The 18716-nt window shown below is 43.6% G+C and overlaps 1 protein-coding gene across 1 annotated transcript; it reads right to left on the bottom strand.

The window, feature by feature from the left end:
- Window positions 1-737: 737 nt before the first annotated feature.
- Window positions 738-11222, bottom strand: LOC125397755 (disks large homolog 5-like). Its single transcript, XM_087901360.1, has 6 exons — window positions 11094-11222; window positions 9878-10037; window positions 8494-8643; window positions 7653-7896; window positions 4847-4962; window positions 738-1637 (listed from the first exon to the last, which is right to left on the bottom strand). The coding sequence occupies exons 1-6, from the start codon at window positions 11197-11199 to the stop codon at window positions 1526-1528; spliced, it is 888 nt and encodes a 295-aa protein (XP_087757486.1). The 5' UTR covers window positions 11200-11222; the 3' UTR covers window positions 738-1525.
- Window positions 11223-18716: the final 7494 nt, after the last annotated feature.

Genomic DNA, 18716 nt, shown 5'->3' with positions numbered 1-18716 from the left:
ACACGATATATGGGGTTATTTTCTCTAGTGCCCTCAGGCTTCACTGCTCTGAGACTCAAGAACCTCCCACATTGATGGATGTGTCCAAGACACAGACTCTTCTGCTTCTCAGTGACCACAGCATAGCAGAACAGGTGAACTCTGCAGGCTGTGGCTTAAGAGCATGACGTGGGTGCCACACTGGTCAAGGCTTTCCATTGGGCCTCAATGTTGTTTCTGTCACTGATACTCTGAAGTGAACTCAGAGGTTGCATCACTCCTGACCTGTGCTTGGTGTCCCCAGGGAGTCACTGGGGAACCATGGGGACATATTCTACCCTGCCATTTTCCACTGCAATGTGAATGTTCCCCAAGTGATCTAGAGGGAAGAGAACAGAGATGCCCAAACCCTCAGCTCTCCAGGGATCCCTCCCCAGGACATGGGGGGAAGATGCCAGACAAGTCTCCATTCAGGATCTTATTACCTGTTATTGTTTCCTTTGTTTTTCCTGGCATACAGTACTCAAGGGTGAAGCTACAGGGGGTCTCCAGGAGGACAGCCACCATGCCCACAGGATGCCACCTGATCTCTGTCACCATCAGTGCTGCCATCACGAGCTGCACTAAGGCAGCTGTGGCCCAACTGCCAACAGGCAAGCGCTTGACATCCACTGGGCATTGACTCATGGCTTCCACCCGTACCTGGAAATTTTGGGCTTATAGCAGTGTGACACCACACTTGATTAAAGAAGCTGGGGTGAAGTTTGAAAAGCTGGAAATTTCCTTTTTATTAATAAAGAATACATTTTTCTCATGTGAAGCATTTAAACAATAGTGAACATAAACAATGGATAAACTTTGTAAATTATGAAATTAATAACAAGAATAAATAACATCAAAATAGCAAAACCAAAACCAAATGAACCAGAAACAACAATCTAAAACAAAATCAAACAAAAATAAAGCTAATTAACATTTATCACTGCATATTCATAGCAGTGATATGACATCTACTACATCTACTACAGTTAGTGGCTTGCCTTAGAAAAATGATAGCAATGTGGTCAGGATTTGGAATAGCTTTTTCAAAATTCCTGCATCCATTCCTCCTAGGAGCTTCTATGTCATGTTCTCCCCAAGGCAGAGTTCACTTGCTGGTAAATGTGGGGTTCTGAGTAATTATTGTCTCAACATGTCCTATCTCAAGTATATTTTTGATGCATTCTTCTATTCACAAGAACTGAGTCAGCGGACACATGGACCAGATTGTGTGTGATCACCTGGAGGTCAGCTGGAATTTCCCTCACTGGTGAGTTCACAGCTACAAGGGGAGTCTTTTTTATCTGTAGACATTGATCACAATGTGAAGAATGTGTGTTTAAGGTATTTGTGGCTTACTTTGGATTCCTCATATCTCTCAATTGGTATGATTAAAAAAAAAGGAATCAAGGCCCAGAAGCAGCCGTGCTGGGCCATGGACTAGGCAAAATCAGAGCCTAGTCTATTTGGATAACCAAAATTGAAGAAGAATATGCATCCTTAGAATTCAGTATTGCTGGGGACAGGGCTCAACACGTGGTTCTTGCTGGAGATCCTTCTGCAGGCGGCTCTTGTCCTGTTCTGTGGCCTGTTCCAGATGAGTCTGCGGAGTTTTGGACCTGGAAGAGGAAAGCAGTTAAAACACAGGCTGATGGGGACCTGGCACGTTAGCTGTTAAGATGCTCCCTCAATCCATGTCAGTTGTGCTGGAAAATGAATTTAATCTTTTGACTGATGCCATTGTTTGTACTCACAAGGAATAAGATCCCAGATTAGATGGGCCTAAAACTTTTCTCAGTCTTAAACCCAAATCATAATTTCAAATAAACACTGTTGGTGTCTATTCTACTAGAAAGAATAGGGTATTCTCCAATAATTCAGGGATATCATTTTGTAAATAGCAACAGTATATTGATACTGTGGTCAACGTAACATGAGAAATACACAAGTTGGACATTAGTCATTCATCATTTTATAGATAGTCTTAAACTGCCTGCAGCTTAGGTCCCTGCACAAGGGCGTGAAGCTAACTCAGTCCTCATGCACAGAAGGAACCTTGACCATGAACAACATGCAGATAGATCCTGACATGCTAGAGCAGCATTTCCTGAGACATGGGCCTGAGAACGTTGTCCCCATCAGGGCTCTGGGACCAAACAGAACCTGGTGCCTTCCTTGGGACTAGACTGGGAATCTGCATCCTGGCTTTAGGAGTCAGTTACAGCACACACCGGAGAGGTTTCTGATCTTCCCTACAGCTGAGTCATCTGCCTGGGGTCATCCTGGGAAGTGCTTAACTGTTTCTATACAGAGAATACTTCTCACAGGCAATGGGCAAATGTTACAGAGAGCAGAGTTAAAGACAGAAATCTCTTATATACATGAGGTTGGTGCAGAAGAGTTGTCTGTATTCCGTCAATCATGTTTTAAATAAACGCTGATTGGCCAGGCATGAGGTGTAGACTGGATAACGAGACAAGAAGCAGACATGATGCAAGGACAGCAGGAGAATTCTGGGAAGGAGGAGTATTATAAAAGCTAATAAGGAGCCAGAGCTAAGGGCCAATCAGTTTATAATCTTATGGAGGCCTGTGTGTGATTTTCTTTGGGGTATGCCGGCTGTGGGATGCCGGGCGTGACAGATACCCCAACAAGCAAGTCCCTTCATGCTACAGACGGCACCCACGTGGATAACTGCATCCACATAAAGCCTGAGAGAGTTTGTGAAATAATTCTAGACAAAAAAGAATAGAGTATAGCCTAGCTTCTTGGTAGCAGCAATTTCTCAGGTCTGCTCTGCTTGCTAGAGGCAAGCAAGACTCTCATCTAAGAGAGGCTTCCTGACTCAGCTTTATGTGCAAAATCCTGCAGCTCATTAAGAGATCTTGCCACGAAACACTTAAATGGTGTTGATGAAAAGCTGACTGCATGTGTTTCAATTTTTCAGCCATAGCAGGAAAAAAGCTGCACTGTTTTAAAATGCCGGCTTTCTGAGCCGTCCTGCCAGGGCAATCTCTGATTCTTTGAGGCAGGCAGCCCAACTGAGTGTTGTCTGTGGGCAGAATGCTGCAGCTTGCTTGCTGGCAGGGACCTTGAAACGCCATAGAGTTGTGGCAATAAAAATGGCTACAGCGGTACCACTGCCATGAGGCTGGAAAACTAAGGAATGGGCTGGATCTAACCTCAAAGCCATGGCTCTCCATATTGCTTAGCAAATTAAAGTCTCATATGGTCAGAAAAAGAGAGATATACAGTAAAGATAGATTCAAAATCGAAGAAAACCTCTGAATGGTTTACTATGTTTTAAAAATATATGCAGGCTAAAGGTTAAAGTTCTTAGGGTAAAAAAGGAAGAAAGAAAGTAGTTGGGTGTGGTGGTACACACCTTTAATCCCAGCACTGGGGAGGCAGAGACAGATGGGGGATCTCTGTGAGTTCAAGGACAGCCTGGCCTACAGAGTTATTCCAGGACAAAGATATACAGAGAACTTGTCTCTAAAAGTAAAAGTAATAATATAAGAAGTAGAGGTTAAAGTAAAGCTACATAAAGATGAAAAATACACAGAGAATCTTGATACTGTGTGCTATTATGCTCTCTTTGAATTGTTTGTATGGTAAGGAAGGAGCAACAGCTGCTAAAAGATATTTGTTTATAAATGCTGCTGAACTAACCCAAGATAGGCATTTTGAAAATACTTTGGCTTCAAATCTGAAGTCAAAAGGTTTGTTACTTTGGAGAATTGATTTTGTTTTTGCTTCCACAGAAAATGAGAGGCTGTGGATTCATTCTGAGTTAAGAAAAATCAGCTTTGATCAAGGAAGGCCACCTGAGAAATCTCCGACAGGAACAGATGGCCCAGATGTTTGAGTTCTTCATCCAGAACAGGTTCAAGACTGCTGCCTGAGATGATCAAGCCTCACAGGATACTCCAGTCAGGACTTGATCATAACTCTAAATTTTCTTCAGGTCCCCATAAGATTATCAGCGCCCCCAACCAGCTGGAAGTAGCCTGGAATACTACACCCACATTCCCAAAAAATGGACTATGGATATTTTCCTTTTTTTTTCTTTAAAGAGGGGGAAATGGTGTGGGAGAATTGTCTATATTCTGTCAATCATGTTTTAAATAAATGCTGATTAGCCAGGCAGGAGGTATAGGCAGGAAAACCAGACAGGGAGTGGAAATGATGCAAGGACAGCAGGAGATTTCTGGGAAGGAGGAAGCTGATTCCTCCAATTCCTGTCCAGACCACCAAAGAAGCAACATGTGAGCTGACAGCTGAAAAAGGTACCAAACCATATGGCTAACGTACATAAGGATAATGGGGTAATATGTGTTATAAGAGCTAATAAGTAGCCAAAGCTAAGGACCAATTAGTTTAAAATCTTATGGAGTCCTGGGTGTGATTTTCTTTGGGGTATGCCAGCTGAGGAGTGCTGGGCAGGACAGATAACTCAACAAGCAGGCCCCTTCATGCTCCATGAGGTTTTTCTAAATAAAAAACCTGAATTCTACCATGTCCTGTGATGCACACCTTTAAACCCAGTATCTTGGAAGGTTGAAGCAGGCAGCTCTCTGTGAGTTCAGGGAGCTCTGAGAACTCAGTGTTCAGAAGGGAGGAATAGAGATCAAATTCTACAGACACATTGCATATCAGACATAATATTTACTGGCCAGAATTTCTTGTGGACTGGACCAGCTCAGTTCTCTGAGGTCTTCTTTTCCTGGCTCTAGATGGGAGCCACACAGATGGGCAGAATTGTTAATGATCCCAAGTCCATGGGACCCCCTTGGCTCTATCTCCTCTTCCCAGTCTGGGCTCCTACCTCATCTGAGAGACCTCAAAGTGATGCTGCAGCTTTTTGACCAAGTGCTTTTCCTGCACGACCATTTCCCTCTGCTTCTGCAGGAACTGAAAGCTTTCTTCCAATCTCTTGAGCTCCTGTTCATGAGAAAATTGTGGTTTTTGAACACTTACGGTCATGTGCAACCTCCTTAGCAATCAGGGAAAAGCAAATCAAAACTATTCTTACACATGTCAGAATGGCTAAAATCAAAACCACCAATGATAGCCTATGCTGGAGAGGATGTGGAGTAAGGTGAACACTCATCCATTGTTGGTGGGAATGCAAACTTGTGCAACCACTGTGGAAATCAGTGTGGCGGCTTCTCAGGAAGCTGGGAGTCAACCTACATCAGGACCCAGCAATTCCACTCTTGGGAATATACCCAAGAGTTGCCCAACTATACTACAAAAGCATTTGTTCAACTATGTACAAAGCAACACTATTTGTAATAGCCAGAACCTGGTAAAAACCTAGGTGCCCCTCAAGAAGAATGGATAAAGAAAGTGTGGCACATATACACTTTAGAGTTCTACTCGGTGATAAAAAAAAATGACATCTTGAATTTTGCATGCAAATGGATGGAAATAGAAAATGCTTTTTCTGAGTGAGGTAACCCAGACCCCAAAAGAGGAATATGGTATATAGTCACTCATAAGTGGATTCTAGTCATAAATAAAGGACAGTGAGCCTATAATTCGTGATCCTAGAGAAGCTAAATAAGAAGGTGAACCTAAAGATAAACAAAATTATCCTCTTGGATATTGGAAGTTGACAAAATTGCCAGGCAGGGGTTGGGAGCACGGGGGTGGGGGTGAAGTGGGGATAAGAGGAGATGGGGGGAGAGAAGGGAGAAGGGGAGGATGGGAGGATGGGAAGAGCTTGAGGGAATGGGATGGTTGGGATTAAGGAGGGGTGGATGTGGGAGCAGGGAAGTATATATCTTTATTAAGGGAGCCATTTTAGGGTTGGCAAGAGAATTGACTCTAGAGGGTTTCCCAGATGTCCAAGGAGATGTCTCCAGCTTGTAAATTCAGCAGCAGAGGAAAGGGTGCCTGAACTGGCCTTCTCCTATAGCCACACTGATGAATATCTTGCATATTACTATAGAACCTTCATTTGGTGATGAATGGAGACAGAGACAGAGATTCACATTATAGCACTGAATGAGGAGCAGAAGGAGGGAGAACATGAGCAAGGAAGTCAGGACCACGAGGGGTGTGTTCACCCACTGAGATGCTGGGACAGATCTAATGGTAGATCACCAAGGCCAGTTGGAATGGGACTGATGGAGCATGTGATCGAGCCAGACTCTCTGAATGTGGCTGACGGTGGAGGCTGACTGAGAAGCCAAGGACAGTGGTGCTGGGCTTCGATTCTACTGCATGGATGGGCTTTGTGGGAGCCTTGTCTGTTTGGATGCTCACCTTCCTGGACCTGGGGGAAACGGGGAGGACCTTGGACTTCCCATAGGTAGGGAACCCTGACTGCTCTTTTTCCTGGAGAATTAGGGGGAGGAGGAGTGGGAGGAGGGTAAGAGAGGAAAGTGTCAGGAGGGTAGGAGGTGGAAATTTTTAATAAATAAATAAAGAAAGAAATTGTGTTTTTTGGTGAGTGTTGTAGAGAGTCATACATATATAATCACAAAGAAAGAATCCCAATAACTTGCTGGTCAACTAGGCAGGCTAAACAAAAGCATCTGGGGAAGTAAGAAACCCCGGTGTGTGGTCAGGACTGACAGAAACACAGTGGTCTGCACTAGGAAATGCACATGTTTTTTGCACCACAACACCCACATCCCTACACCACACACACACACACACACACACACACACGAACACACAGAAACACAAACACACACATACAAACACACATGCGTGCACTCACACTCAAAACCCACAAGGAGTGAGTGTAAAGAAAGAGAAATACGGAGAAAGGAAGGTCACAAAAAGAAACATCATATTTGATGAACAGTTGAGTTTAGAATAACCACACCAGTTCTTTCAGCAAAGTCTCAGAACTCAGCCGTAATTCCTTGGGGACTAAAATTATTGTGGGAAAAGTGATTTTCTTAGACACACTATATTGAGCTGGTTAGAGAAATTCTTAAACTATAGGCCCAAATCTACCACCCTCTACTACCAGCTTGTCAAAAGCCCCGAGATGATCATGCTATCAATCACACATTTTAGTCTGAATGGGAGAGCAGTCTTGCACCACTCCCAGATAACAGGGCAGACAAGCTGTTAACCTGGTTTCTGTCACTGTGAACCAAGAATTCAGAGAAACAAAGACAACACAGTGGGATGCAGGCATAAAAGAGAAGCCCACAGTCACCCACATCCATGTGCATGATGGTCAAAGGCACAGGGATCTCCACCTTGTAAACTTCTTCCCACCTGTGATCTCACATGAACCCTGCCAAACAAAAAAACCTGCAGGACCAAGAACTCACTCACTCTAAGTTGTGTGCTCAGAAAGCTACCGATCATAAATACATGTACATGTGTGTGACATGTTATTGACCCACCGCCTTCACTGAATTTAAGCTTCGAGCAGAGCAACAAAGAAAGTTTGCCCATATTTCAGTTTTCCATAATATGCAAACTTCAGAGAAGTCCTTGTGCATGGACACTGAAGGGAATGTCTGGATAGCATGAGGTCGGTGGCAGCAAGGGAGGATGGAAGACTAAGCTGATGGTTTAAACACTGGTGATTGGATGGGTAGAGAGGCAGTCAAATGGGAAAATGGTACCAGAGCTTATCCTGACTTGTTGCCTTCCTCTACCTGTTGTTGCTGGATTTTGAGGTAACTGATCTCTTCTTCTTGGTCATTATGGATCAATTTCAAATCCTCCAGGTGGTACTTCAGCACGGTCCAATCATTCTGCAATTTCCTTTCTTCCTGCCTCAGCTCATCCACCTTCTTCTTTAGCTGAGTCCTTTCCATCAGTAGTCGGCTGTGCAGATCCCTGGAGACACACTCTGCATAGTAAGGCCGTGCCAGCTTCCTCCTGCTATCCCTAATTTCCCTGGACCAGCACCCAAAAAGGCCTCATGTTTCCTGGAATAGGTTGCTAAGAGTCTGATAGAGTCATGACCGCTCCACTCCGGAACCCAAATGAGAGAACAGGTAATGCCAGAAATTATCAAACTACTATTGAAATCCCCAACACCTAAAAGGATCCATGTCCCTTCCATAGAAGTAGGAGTTCCCCAGCTGGCCAAACTGTCTATGGTAATTGGGAAATATCAGCATGTAGAGGGCAAACACCCTTTAAGGGAGGACACGAGACCCAAGGTGAGCATCTTCTATCTACAGGTTCCTCAGCCCCCAAACATGTAAAGAATGGGCCTGAGCTCCAGAAGTTCAAGGCTGCCTGATATTCCCTAAGAGTGTAAATACCTTTTCTATCCACAGGCTCCTGAGGCCCTGGGACAATGGTGGCAGGGGATGACAGTCTCTTCCATACTTAGCAAAACTAAATTCATGTGACACAAGTTTAAAAGCTGCTTCCTAAGAAGCAAAAATTCTAGAACCAGAGTTTTGGACACTTCATTCAGAGAAAAAAGGAGTCAGAAATGGCCACTCCACAGGTTTTGTGATCCATGTCCAGATGGACACTTACCGATAGAAGATTGTCTCCTTGCTCAACTCCTTAAAATTCTCTAATGTCTCGGTGTTCTCATTCTCGAAATTGTTTAGCTCCATCATGATCTGTTTGTGATCCAACTTTACCTTTTCATACACAGCATTTGGTTTGTTGTTCTTGCAGGGACTTGAAAACAGGAGAAAAGATCCCATGAACATAGGCTTCAATGACCACGGTAACAGAAGTTGTATCCTGATCTACCATAGCCCAATGGATGAAAGATTCTATTGTCTATGAAGTGGAACCTTCTGGTGTTTTAGACTTGTTATTCTGGCACCAGCACAGTCGAGGCTCTACTTGAGATGGAGGGTACCCTGGGTGCATGAGCTCACTCAATAGGACTAGACCGTCAGTCTAGTTCTCTATGCTACCAGGAGTCTGTCACATGTCTCCATACACCAGACATTGCAATTACATCTCTCCTGTTTCAGAACACTGATTCTGAGTCTTGGTTGACAATGACTGGATAGTTAGAGCATATCATTCTGGGTTTGGGTCCTAAGAGCAGGGCAGTGATATAAACTCCCCTAGGGATTCCTGAGTGTCACCAAGGTGATTATGTAAGACACAAACAGTCCTGTTTTAAGTTGGGCTCTCAGGGCTCAGCAGTGGCATCCTCTGGACAGTGGGAGAAGCCATCATGAGAAACCACCACAGATCACTGACTCCCAGGGTTAAGGGACACACACAAAACTCCAAATGTGTGTGTGTGCACACATATCCACCTGAGAGAGTAAGAGAAAGAGAATAAGGAGAGCTAAAGAGATAGAAAGAGAGAGAGACAGAGAGAGAGAAACAGAGAGAGAGAGAGAGAGAGAGAGAGAGAGAGAGAGAGAGAGAGAACGCCCATCACCCATTGGATACTAAAGAAATGTACAGAGTCCTGTTGTCTAAGAGTATAATGGACACAACTAGAGAGAACCTGTGATGATCCTCAGCACTTCCAGTCATACACTGAGATGTCGCAAGTCAAACTACACCACTCTAGTTGCTACCAGGGGCTTCTGGCATATAATTACATGCCAGGAGAGTAGAGACTCCCCACAAACTAACAGCAGGTAGTAGTAGCTCATGCAAGAGACCACCTGTCAAGTCCTTTAAATACATGATAGGAACTTCACATTATTTGCCTCAATCCCTGAGTTGTGTGACTGACACCAGAGGGCCTGGTTTTCATTAGGAGAAACCAGAAAAGTTAGAGTCCACATCTCATGGCCCCTGACATTCAAGATCTGCCTGTCCCCTAGGAAGCATTTAGGACATGAATTTTGGCGCAGTCTCCTAAAAACCAAGACCTTAGAAAGAAAGAAGGTGAGGGTGACATTGCTGACAACTCCATGAAGTTTGAAACAATAGACACCTATTGTCCACGGTTCCTTCAGTGAGGATCATCAGCCGTTCTTTCAGGTCATTTCTTTCCCTGGTCATCAGTTGCAGCTCTGTGGTCAGCCTCTCCTCTTCCTTCTTTATCTGTTTCTTGTCTAGGAACATTGGGTTGGATGCTGTCTTCGTACAGGTTTCTATGTGAAGGTAGAAAACAAATGAAATTGCATAGCAAAAAGGCATAGGAGATGGACAGACCACCCGGAAGACTAAACAGAAAATCATGTCTGGAACCCAGTGACAACCATAATATACTAGACCAGGTTGACCACCCCCAAAGTGGATCTGAACTCTCCCATCACTCTAGAGATGTGGCTCAGTAAGCATCCACTGTTTTTCTTGTCTCCCCTATACATTTTACAGGTGACTACAGAGACCATCTCTTCAGGCACATTCACAGAAGAACAGGATGCAGCTTGGTGTAGAGCCATGAAGCCTGTTGTGATTTATAAGCCAGGAGAGAAATGGCAGAGTGCAAGAGGACGCAGGTGTTGTGAGGAACCTGCGTCTCATGATGGTCACTCTAGGCCCATGGCTGTGGATTGGAAAGTCATGCAGGGCTCCAACATGGTCAAGAGACTCACCAAGTCACCCATTTATAGACCAGATCATTGAAGCTGAACTCAGTAGCCATTCTCTGCCCTGTCCAATAAATCTAATAGAAGTATGGTCGCCTTTAATCTAACTGCCATCCTCAACTGCTGATTAAGAAACCTAAGTGGTCACTGTCAGTGAAAGGAGGTCAGAGGAATTCTGCTAAGCAGACTGCTGAGCACTCTGAGGATGAAAGGTCTTGGACAGGACCACATTTATCTCCATGGAAACAGTGTTAGCCAGCCAGTGATCCTAAAGTCAACTACTACAGGTGTAGTGTAGTGATGGCTGCCATAAGATGGGGACACATTAGTCCCTCCCTACCTCCTGCTGGTCTCTTTCTGTCCCACCATTACACTCCAAACCACAGCAAAGGTAAGAGCTATGTCGTGGTCCCAGCACAACAACCTTGGCCTTCTCAGCCTCTTGCTTAGGAGATGGACAAACTAGTGTCCTGAAATCCTTGACTTTCAGGAAATATGATAAGCAGGGATGTCCGTTTTCTCCTCTGAGGCTCCAGCTCCCCTTCCCCATTACTGGAAATCCCACCTCAAGTGCACATCCTTTGGCAATCTCCCCATCTCCTGCCCATAACTCACTAGGCCTTTTCCAGAAGTGAACAGCAGCTTCCTTCTGCCTCTCTCTGGTCTCTGGACCGTCTTCATTCTGTCTCCCAAATAGGCAACACCTCAGTCTTGAGAACATGACTAATGCTCTACCCTCTAGGGACTGAGGAATGTCCTAATGGCAGTTGGTGTTGCTACAACACAGGTGACATCACGGGATTCCAAGAGATCTCCAGGATACAATGGAATGTCCAGAGATGGGACCGCTGATGTCATTGCCAACAGCATCTGCCACCCTGCTACCTAGCTTTCCTATACTGACCAGAAGACCAGATTACCTTTCCAGGAGCCTCTCTGGAAACACACAGAAGCTAATGAGCACCTCCTCTTCCAAACCCAGTGTCCCCTTAGCTTAATTCGATGACCCATGCTCTTTCCCATGTTGAGAACTGAGATAATATTTCAAAAGTTTGCTGTAAAGCAAAGGACATGGTCAACAAGACAAAATGACAGCCTACAGAACAGGAAAAGATATTCACTAACCCTAAATTTGACAGAGGACTCATCTCCAAATATTCAAAAGGCTGAAGAAATCGGTTATCAAAAGAACAAATAATCCAATAAAAAAGGAGTACAGACCTAAACAGAGAACTCTCAACAGAAGAATCTAAAATGACTGAAAGACACTTATGAAATGCTCAACATTCTTAGTCATCAGAGAAATGCAAACAAAAACGACTCTGAGATTTCATCTAACATGACCAATATCAAAAACACAGCAACTTATGCTGGAGATGTTGTGGGGTAAAGGTAACCATCCTTATTGCTGGTGGGAATAGAACTGGTACAGTCTCTTTGGATGTCAGTGTGGCGACTTTCAGAAAATTAGGAAACAACCTTCCTCAAGACACAGCAATACCACTTTTGGGTATATATTCACAGAATGCTCAATCATGCCACAAGGCCATATGCTCAACTATTTTCATAGTAGCATTTTTTGTCATAGCCTAAACCTGGACACAACGTAAATGTCTCTCAACTAAAGAACCACTAAGGGAAATGTGATACATTTACTGTACAACCAAAATAATAATAATAATAATAATAATAATAATAATAATAATAATAGCCCCTCGACTTTCTGGTTGCACTGCAGTGGTGGCTATACCCTGTGGAGCTCTCCCGAATCCCATCCCAGCCTTCATCCAGGTACACCTCCCTCTCTTTCTCCCCTCCCCCTGGGGCCACAAGATCTCCCCAGAGCTGCTCCCTGGCACTCTGAGCCTGGGCTGTGGGCTCAGCCGGGCAGGGGCAATTCCTGTGCTTTGAGAGCCTGCCTGACAGGCAGGCCCTGAATCAGCTCAGCCACATTCCTGGCCAGCAAGAGACAGTGATCTTCTAGCAGACATCCATTGGAGGAGGGGTGAGTTTGCTCTGGGCCCGAGGTCTTCGGTTAGGAGGAATTCAGACTTTTCTGCCTCCCTCGACTTCTTGGTCGCCCTGCAGTGGTGGCTCCACCCTGCGGAGCTCTCCCGAATCCCATCCCAGCCTTCATCCAGGTACACCTCCCTCTCTTTCTCCCCTCCCCCTGGGGCCACAAGATCTCCCCAGAGCTACTCCCTTGCACACTGGGCCGGGACTGTGAGTGCAACCCGGCAGGAGGGAGTGCATGTGTTTCAATAGACTGCCTGAGGAAAGGTAGGCATTCTGTCAGTGAAGTCCCTGCCCAACAAGGAAACCTGACCTGGTACCAGAAGATCCAATATAGAGCAGTTGAAGGAAGAGATGGGCAGACGCCAAGGCAAGAACTCCTCCAACAATCTAAATACAACATGAAATCACCAGATCCCAACGACCCTACAATAGAAGGACTTGAACCTCTTAATTCAGAAGAAGCAGAAAAAATGCCATGATGAAAGCAATAGAGTCCCTTAAACAAGACATGAATAATTCCCTTATAAAACTGGATGAAAAGTACAACAAAAGGATTGAAGAAATGAGTAAAGAAATGGATGAGAAGTATAACAAAAAGTTTGAAGAAATGAGTAGATCCGTGAGTGATACACTGGGAAACCAAGAAAAAACAATCAAACAGGTAATGGAAACAGTTCAAGAATTGAAAACTGAAATGGAGGCAATGAAGAAAACACAAAACGAGGGCTGGTTGGATATGGAAAATCTAGGTAAACGAACAGAGACTACAGAATCAAGCATAACCAATAGGATACAAGAGATGGAAGAACGAATCTCAGAGTCTGAAGATACCATAGAGAAAATAAATGCTCTGGTCAAAGAAAACAGCAAATCCAACAAATTCTCTTCACAAAACATTCAGGAAATCTGGGACACAATAAAAAAACCAAATCTAAGAATAATAGGGATTGAAGAAGGAGAAGAACTGCAGATCAAAGGCCCAGAAAATATATTCAACAAAATTATAGAAGAAAACTTTCCCAACCTAAAGAATGATATTCCTATGAAGGTTCAAGAAGCATACAGAACACCGAATAGACTTGATCAAAAAAAAATCCCCTCGCCATATAATAATCAAAACACAAAACATACAGATTAAAGAAAGAATATTAAGACCTGTAAAGGTAAAAGGTCAAGTAACTTATAAAGGTAAACCTATCAGACTTACACCGGACTTCTCTATGAAAACCATGAAAGCCAGAAGGTCCTGGATAGAGGTACTGCAAAAACTAAGAGACCATGGATGCAAACCCAGACTACTATACACAGCCAAGCTATCATTCACTATCAATGGAGAAAACAAAATATTCCAGGATAAGAACAAATTTAAATAATTTGTAGCCACAAACCCAGCATTACAGAAAATAATAGAAGGAAAATCGCAACCCAAGGAATCCAACATTGCCAACACTGCCTACAATACTTCAGACGTCTAGCGACCCTTCACGAGCTTAACTCAAAGAAGGGTCACATACAAACTCTATTAAACAAACAAACAAACAAACAAAAAGTAATAATAACCGGAGTCAACAACCACTGGTCATTAATATCACTTAAGATTAATGGACTTAATTCACCTATAAAAAGGCACAGACTAAGAGATTGGATATGAAAACAGGATCCAACATTCTGCTGTTTACAAGAAACACTCCTCAACCACAAAGACAGACATCTACTCAGAGTAAAGGGTTGGGAAAAGGTTTTTCAATCAAATGGACCTAAGAAACAAGCAGGTGTAGCCATTCTCATTTCCAACAAAATTGACTTCAAACTAAAACCAATCAGAAGAGATGGAGATGGATATTTTATACTCATAACAGGAACAATTCATCAGGAGGAAGTCTCAATCCTGAATATCTACGCCCCTAATATAAAGCCTCCTACTTATGTAAAAGAAACACTTCTAGAACTCAAGGCAGTCATCAATCCACAGACACTAATAGTAGGAGACTTCAACACTCTTCTCTCACCAATGGACAGGTCAATCAGACAGAAACCTAACAGAGAAATAAGAGAATTATTGGAGGTATTGAATCAAATGGACTTAACAGACATCTATAGAATGTTCCACCCAAATAGGAAAGAATACACCTTCTTCTCTGCAGCTCATGGCACCTTCTCGAAAATTGACCACATACTGGGTAACAACTTATGCTGGAGAGGTTGTGGGGTAAAGGTAACCATCCTTATTGCTGTTGGGAATAGAGCTGGTACAGTCTCTTTGGCTGTCAGTGTGGCGACTTTCCGAAAATTAGGAATCAACCTTCCTCAAGACACAGCAATACCACTTTTGGGTATATATTCACAGAATGCTCAATCGTGCCACAAGGCCATGTGCTCAACTATTTTCATAGTAGCATTGTTTGTCATAGCCAGAACCTGGACACAATGTAAATGTCTCTCAACTGAAGAACCATTAAGGGAAATGTGATACATTTACTGCACAACCAAAATAACAATAACAACAATAGTAATAACAACAATAATAATAATAACTACTTCTTGAATTTTGCAGGTTAATGGATGGATCAGGAAACATTATTTTTCAGTTAGTACATAATATGTACTAACTCATAAGTGATTTTTAAACATAAAGCAAAGAATACCAGCCTAAAAATCACAATCCCAGAGAACCTAGATAATAATGGGGACACTAAGAGAGACATACATGGATCTACTATATATGGAAGTAGAAAAGGGCTAGATCTCCCGAGTAAATCCGGAGCATGGGGACCTTGGGAAAAAGTTGAAGGGGAGGGAAGAGGCAGGGGTGGGACCAGAGAAAAATATAGAGCTCAATAAAAATCAATAAAATTTTTAAAAAAGAGTCCTGAACTCAGGGTGTGGTATCTAGAAGGTGTTCTCTGCTTATCAGGCACATCGGGAGACTTAGACTTCCCAGTAGAAAGAAATTTAGTTTACTCACCGCTGGTGACTCTAAGGCAGCTGTTAGAACCATTGGACAACAGCTCCACCAGTATGGGGACTCTGTTGCAGCCTATTTAGCCAGCCCCAAAGGAGAGATGAGTGTTCTTTAAGATGAGTCCTTAGCTTGCACTTGACATGGTAACGGAAGATGGCCATTCTAATTCAAATGTGAGAAGGCTCTGCATTTTATTTCAAATCTTGAGTCTACCTGTCATCTTGGAATGGAGCTAGTGGCAAACGTCTCCTGAGCAGGACACACAGGTAAGCATATGTGTCTATATTCCAGGGAGTGAAGACGCATCTTGTGTCTACAGAGTGTGGAGCTCTCATTCACTGTGCGTCCTATGAGATCGTCGGGCTCAGCTCTGCTGAGGGCCTGCTCTGGTCCTTCTCCCAGGAAACTGGGCCATGGTGTCATTTCCAGCAGGTCTGGCTTCTGCGTGTGTTCTGGGTCTCAATTTGGTTCATTTGTTTTCAAGTTCTCATTGAGGAAGAGAATTGGAGTCAGTGAGTATCTAGAACACATAACTCTTTGGTCATTGCCTTCTGTGGCTTTCTGCACCTTTCTGGAGCCTAATGTCTATGATCTTCTACAGACAGAACCTCTCCTATTTGTCTGGATTGAAAATAATGCTTAGAAATCTTTTAGCCTGAGACTCTGCTCTGGAGCCTCTGTTGGGGAGGGGAAGTGGGTGATAATGGAAATGACTTATTTTAGGTTAAACACGGGCACTTTTTTCCTCTCAAGGAAATTCATGGCCTTCAGGTCACCAAAGGACTCTATGACCCTTGAAAGGTAAAGACATTGGTGTCCTCTACACCTTTCTTTTACAGGGGATAAAACTGAAGAGCAGAACCAGTGACTTGAATCTGTCTAAGATCCCACTGAGGAACAGTTGAGGCCTCTGGCCAACCATCTGGTCTCCCATGGCCCTGCTGTGTCATTCTCATTTCTCCACTTCTTTGACCTCTGTGTGTTCTGGTTGGATGATGCTGTGGCTGGTACATCTCTGCAACCTTTGCAGTCCTCGAGCTTCTGGCTTCAGTTGTCAAAGCTTGCAGGCACATGTTCTTCTGGTGTTTGCTCTTCCCTGGGGCTCTAGGAAGCCCCTGTGTTTGTGTTTATGCCTGGTTTATTCAGACAGTAAGTTTCTCCACCATTGTTAAAGCATTCTGGTCCTCCCTGGACATGGATGTCACACGCACATTCTCTTCAGACTCTGTTAGCAATCTTTATTTCTTGGTATGTGATTCAACCTTAATTTGGCATATGGCTTATCTTCTCATGATTATCAGGGTAATTGGCAACCCCACACTTTGTTTTGTTCAAAGCTCTAATGACAGGTGGGCTACTTAGCATTGTGGCAGTGACATTTCAAAACAAACTCCTGAGGCATCACTTCCCACTGTCTGTTGCTTCTGTCTTATATTAAAGGCAAATGATACAATGTGGACTCATGGTGACAGATGGGCACGAATAGAAGTGACATTTTGTGTGTATGCATGTTGGTATGTGTGTGTACAGATGTTAGGGTATATGTATGTGCATGTATGTGGAGGCCAAAGGGCAATCTGGGGTGTTGTTCCTCAGGACCTGCCTGCACTGCTTGTTGAAATAGGGTGTCTCACTCATGAGGCTTGATGGCCAGTGAGTTCTGGAGAGCCACCCATCTCTGTCTCCATGGTGTTGGACTTACATTCATGTGCCAAGGTCTTTTCCATAGGTCTGGGGATTAAATAAGGGTTTCCCAACCTCATCTAGAGATTCTGAACTCTAGATTCTTTGTCCACAGGATGTAGAAGACAAGAATGAGTAACTCACCTGTTTGGACATTTGTTGATGCCATGCATATGCCTGAAGGGGACCTTGTGTACCCTGTCCTGATGAGGCATGGATATCCAAAGAGAGGGCCTCTCAAACCCGCCTCTTTTAGCAATACAACCAGCTTTGTAGGGGAGGCAGAGTGATCTCTGGGAGCCCATGGGATGAGAGTCACATCAGCACAGGCCTGAGGAGAGCCATCAACTCACAGCTGGGGCAGTGGGAGAATCCAACTGCAGTAAGGCTAGCACAGGGAACAGAAGAAGAGACTGAAATGCCTAACGAGTAGTCTGAGGTTCTGTAAAGGCACCAAACCAAGTATAAATCAAGAGAAATTGTTACAAACAAGCAACTGGAAGCAGTTTGAGAAAGAAAATCAAACAAGACACAAATCAAAATGAAATAATTGTTATAAAGGGCATATAGATGAAATTAGGATCCATGAATTATAAAAATTCCCCAGAAAACAGAACAAAGCCCACAAACCAAAGCCAAAAATAGAAATCATGAATATTTGATGATGATAATGATGATGATGATAAGGATAATGATAATAATAATCCAATAAAACAGCACCATCCTGGCCAAGATAATTGGAGGGAAGAAAAGGGAAAACAGAATGAACAAGAAATAGTAGTTAAGGGGACAATCTTTTTTTCAATTAATTAATTAATTTAAAAAAAGAATGGTTATGGGTTAAGGCCAGATCAGGCACCCTCTCCTCTGCTGCCCAGAGTACAATCTGGGGACCTCTCCTTGGGCCTGGGAATCCCTCCAGAATCAAGTCTCTTGCATACTCTAAAATGGCTCCCTTAGTTGAAATATAAACTTCCCTGCTCCCATAACCATACTTCCTTTCTCCCCCCTCCCATTCCCCCAAGCCATCCCCGATTCTCCCCCTCTCCCCTCTCCCTAACCGTCTCCCCATACTTCCACCCCCCCACCCCCCATGCACCCGAGATTGCCTGGCAATCTTGCCTACTCCTAATATCCAGGAGGATAACTATATGATTTTCTTCAAGTTCACCTTCTTATTCAGCTTCTCTAGGATCACAAATTATAGACTCAAAGACCTTTAACTATGGCTAGAAACCACTTATGAGTGAGTACATACCATATTCCTCATTTTGGGTCTGGGTTACCTCACTCAGTAAAGCGTTTTCTATTTCCATCCATTTACATGCAAAATTCAAGAGGTCATTGTTTTTTACCGCTGAGTAAAACTCTAATGTGTATATGTTCCACACCTTTTTTAACCATTCTTCTCTTGAGGGGCACCTACGTTGTTTCCAGGTTCTGGCTATTACAAATAATGCAGCTATGAACATAGTTGAACAAATGCTTTTGTAGTATGATAGGGCATCTCTTGGGTATATTCCCAAGAGTGGAATTGCTGTGTCCTGAGGGAGGTTGACTCCCAGTTTCCTGAGAAA

Source organism: Myodes glareolus, chromosome 24 (genome assembly GCF_982192425.1).
Source record: "Myodes glareolus chromosome 24, mMyoGla1.1, whole genome shotgun sequence".
NCBI classification, from domain to species: Eukaryota; Metazoa; Chordata; class Mammalia; order Rodentia; family Cricetidae; genus Myodes; species Myodes glareolus.
This window is presented reverse-complemented; position numbering and strand designations above follow the sequence as displayed.

Bases quoted from the DNA above. Each gene is read 5' to 3' on its own strand.
- LOC125397755 (XM_087901360.1), bottom strand. From the start codon at position 11,199: ATGTTCTCAAGACTGAGGTGTTGCCTATTTGGGAGACAGAATGAAGAC. The intron at 10,038-11,093 runs GTGAGTTATGGG...ACCTTCACATAG, and splicing joins TCACTTCTGGAAAAGGCCTA to AAACCTGTACGAAGACAGCA. The intron at 7,897-8,493 runs GTAAGTGTCCAT...GTGCTGGTCCAG, and splicing joins AAGGAGACAATCTTCTATCG to GGAAATTAGGGATAGCAGGA.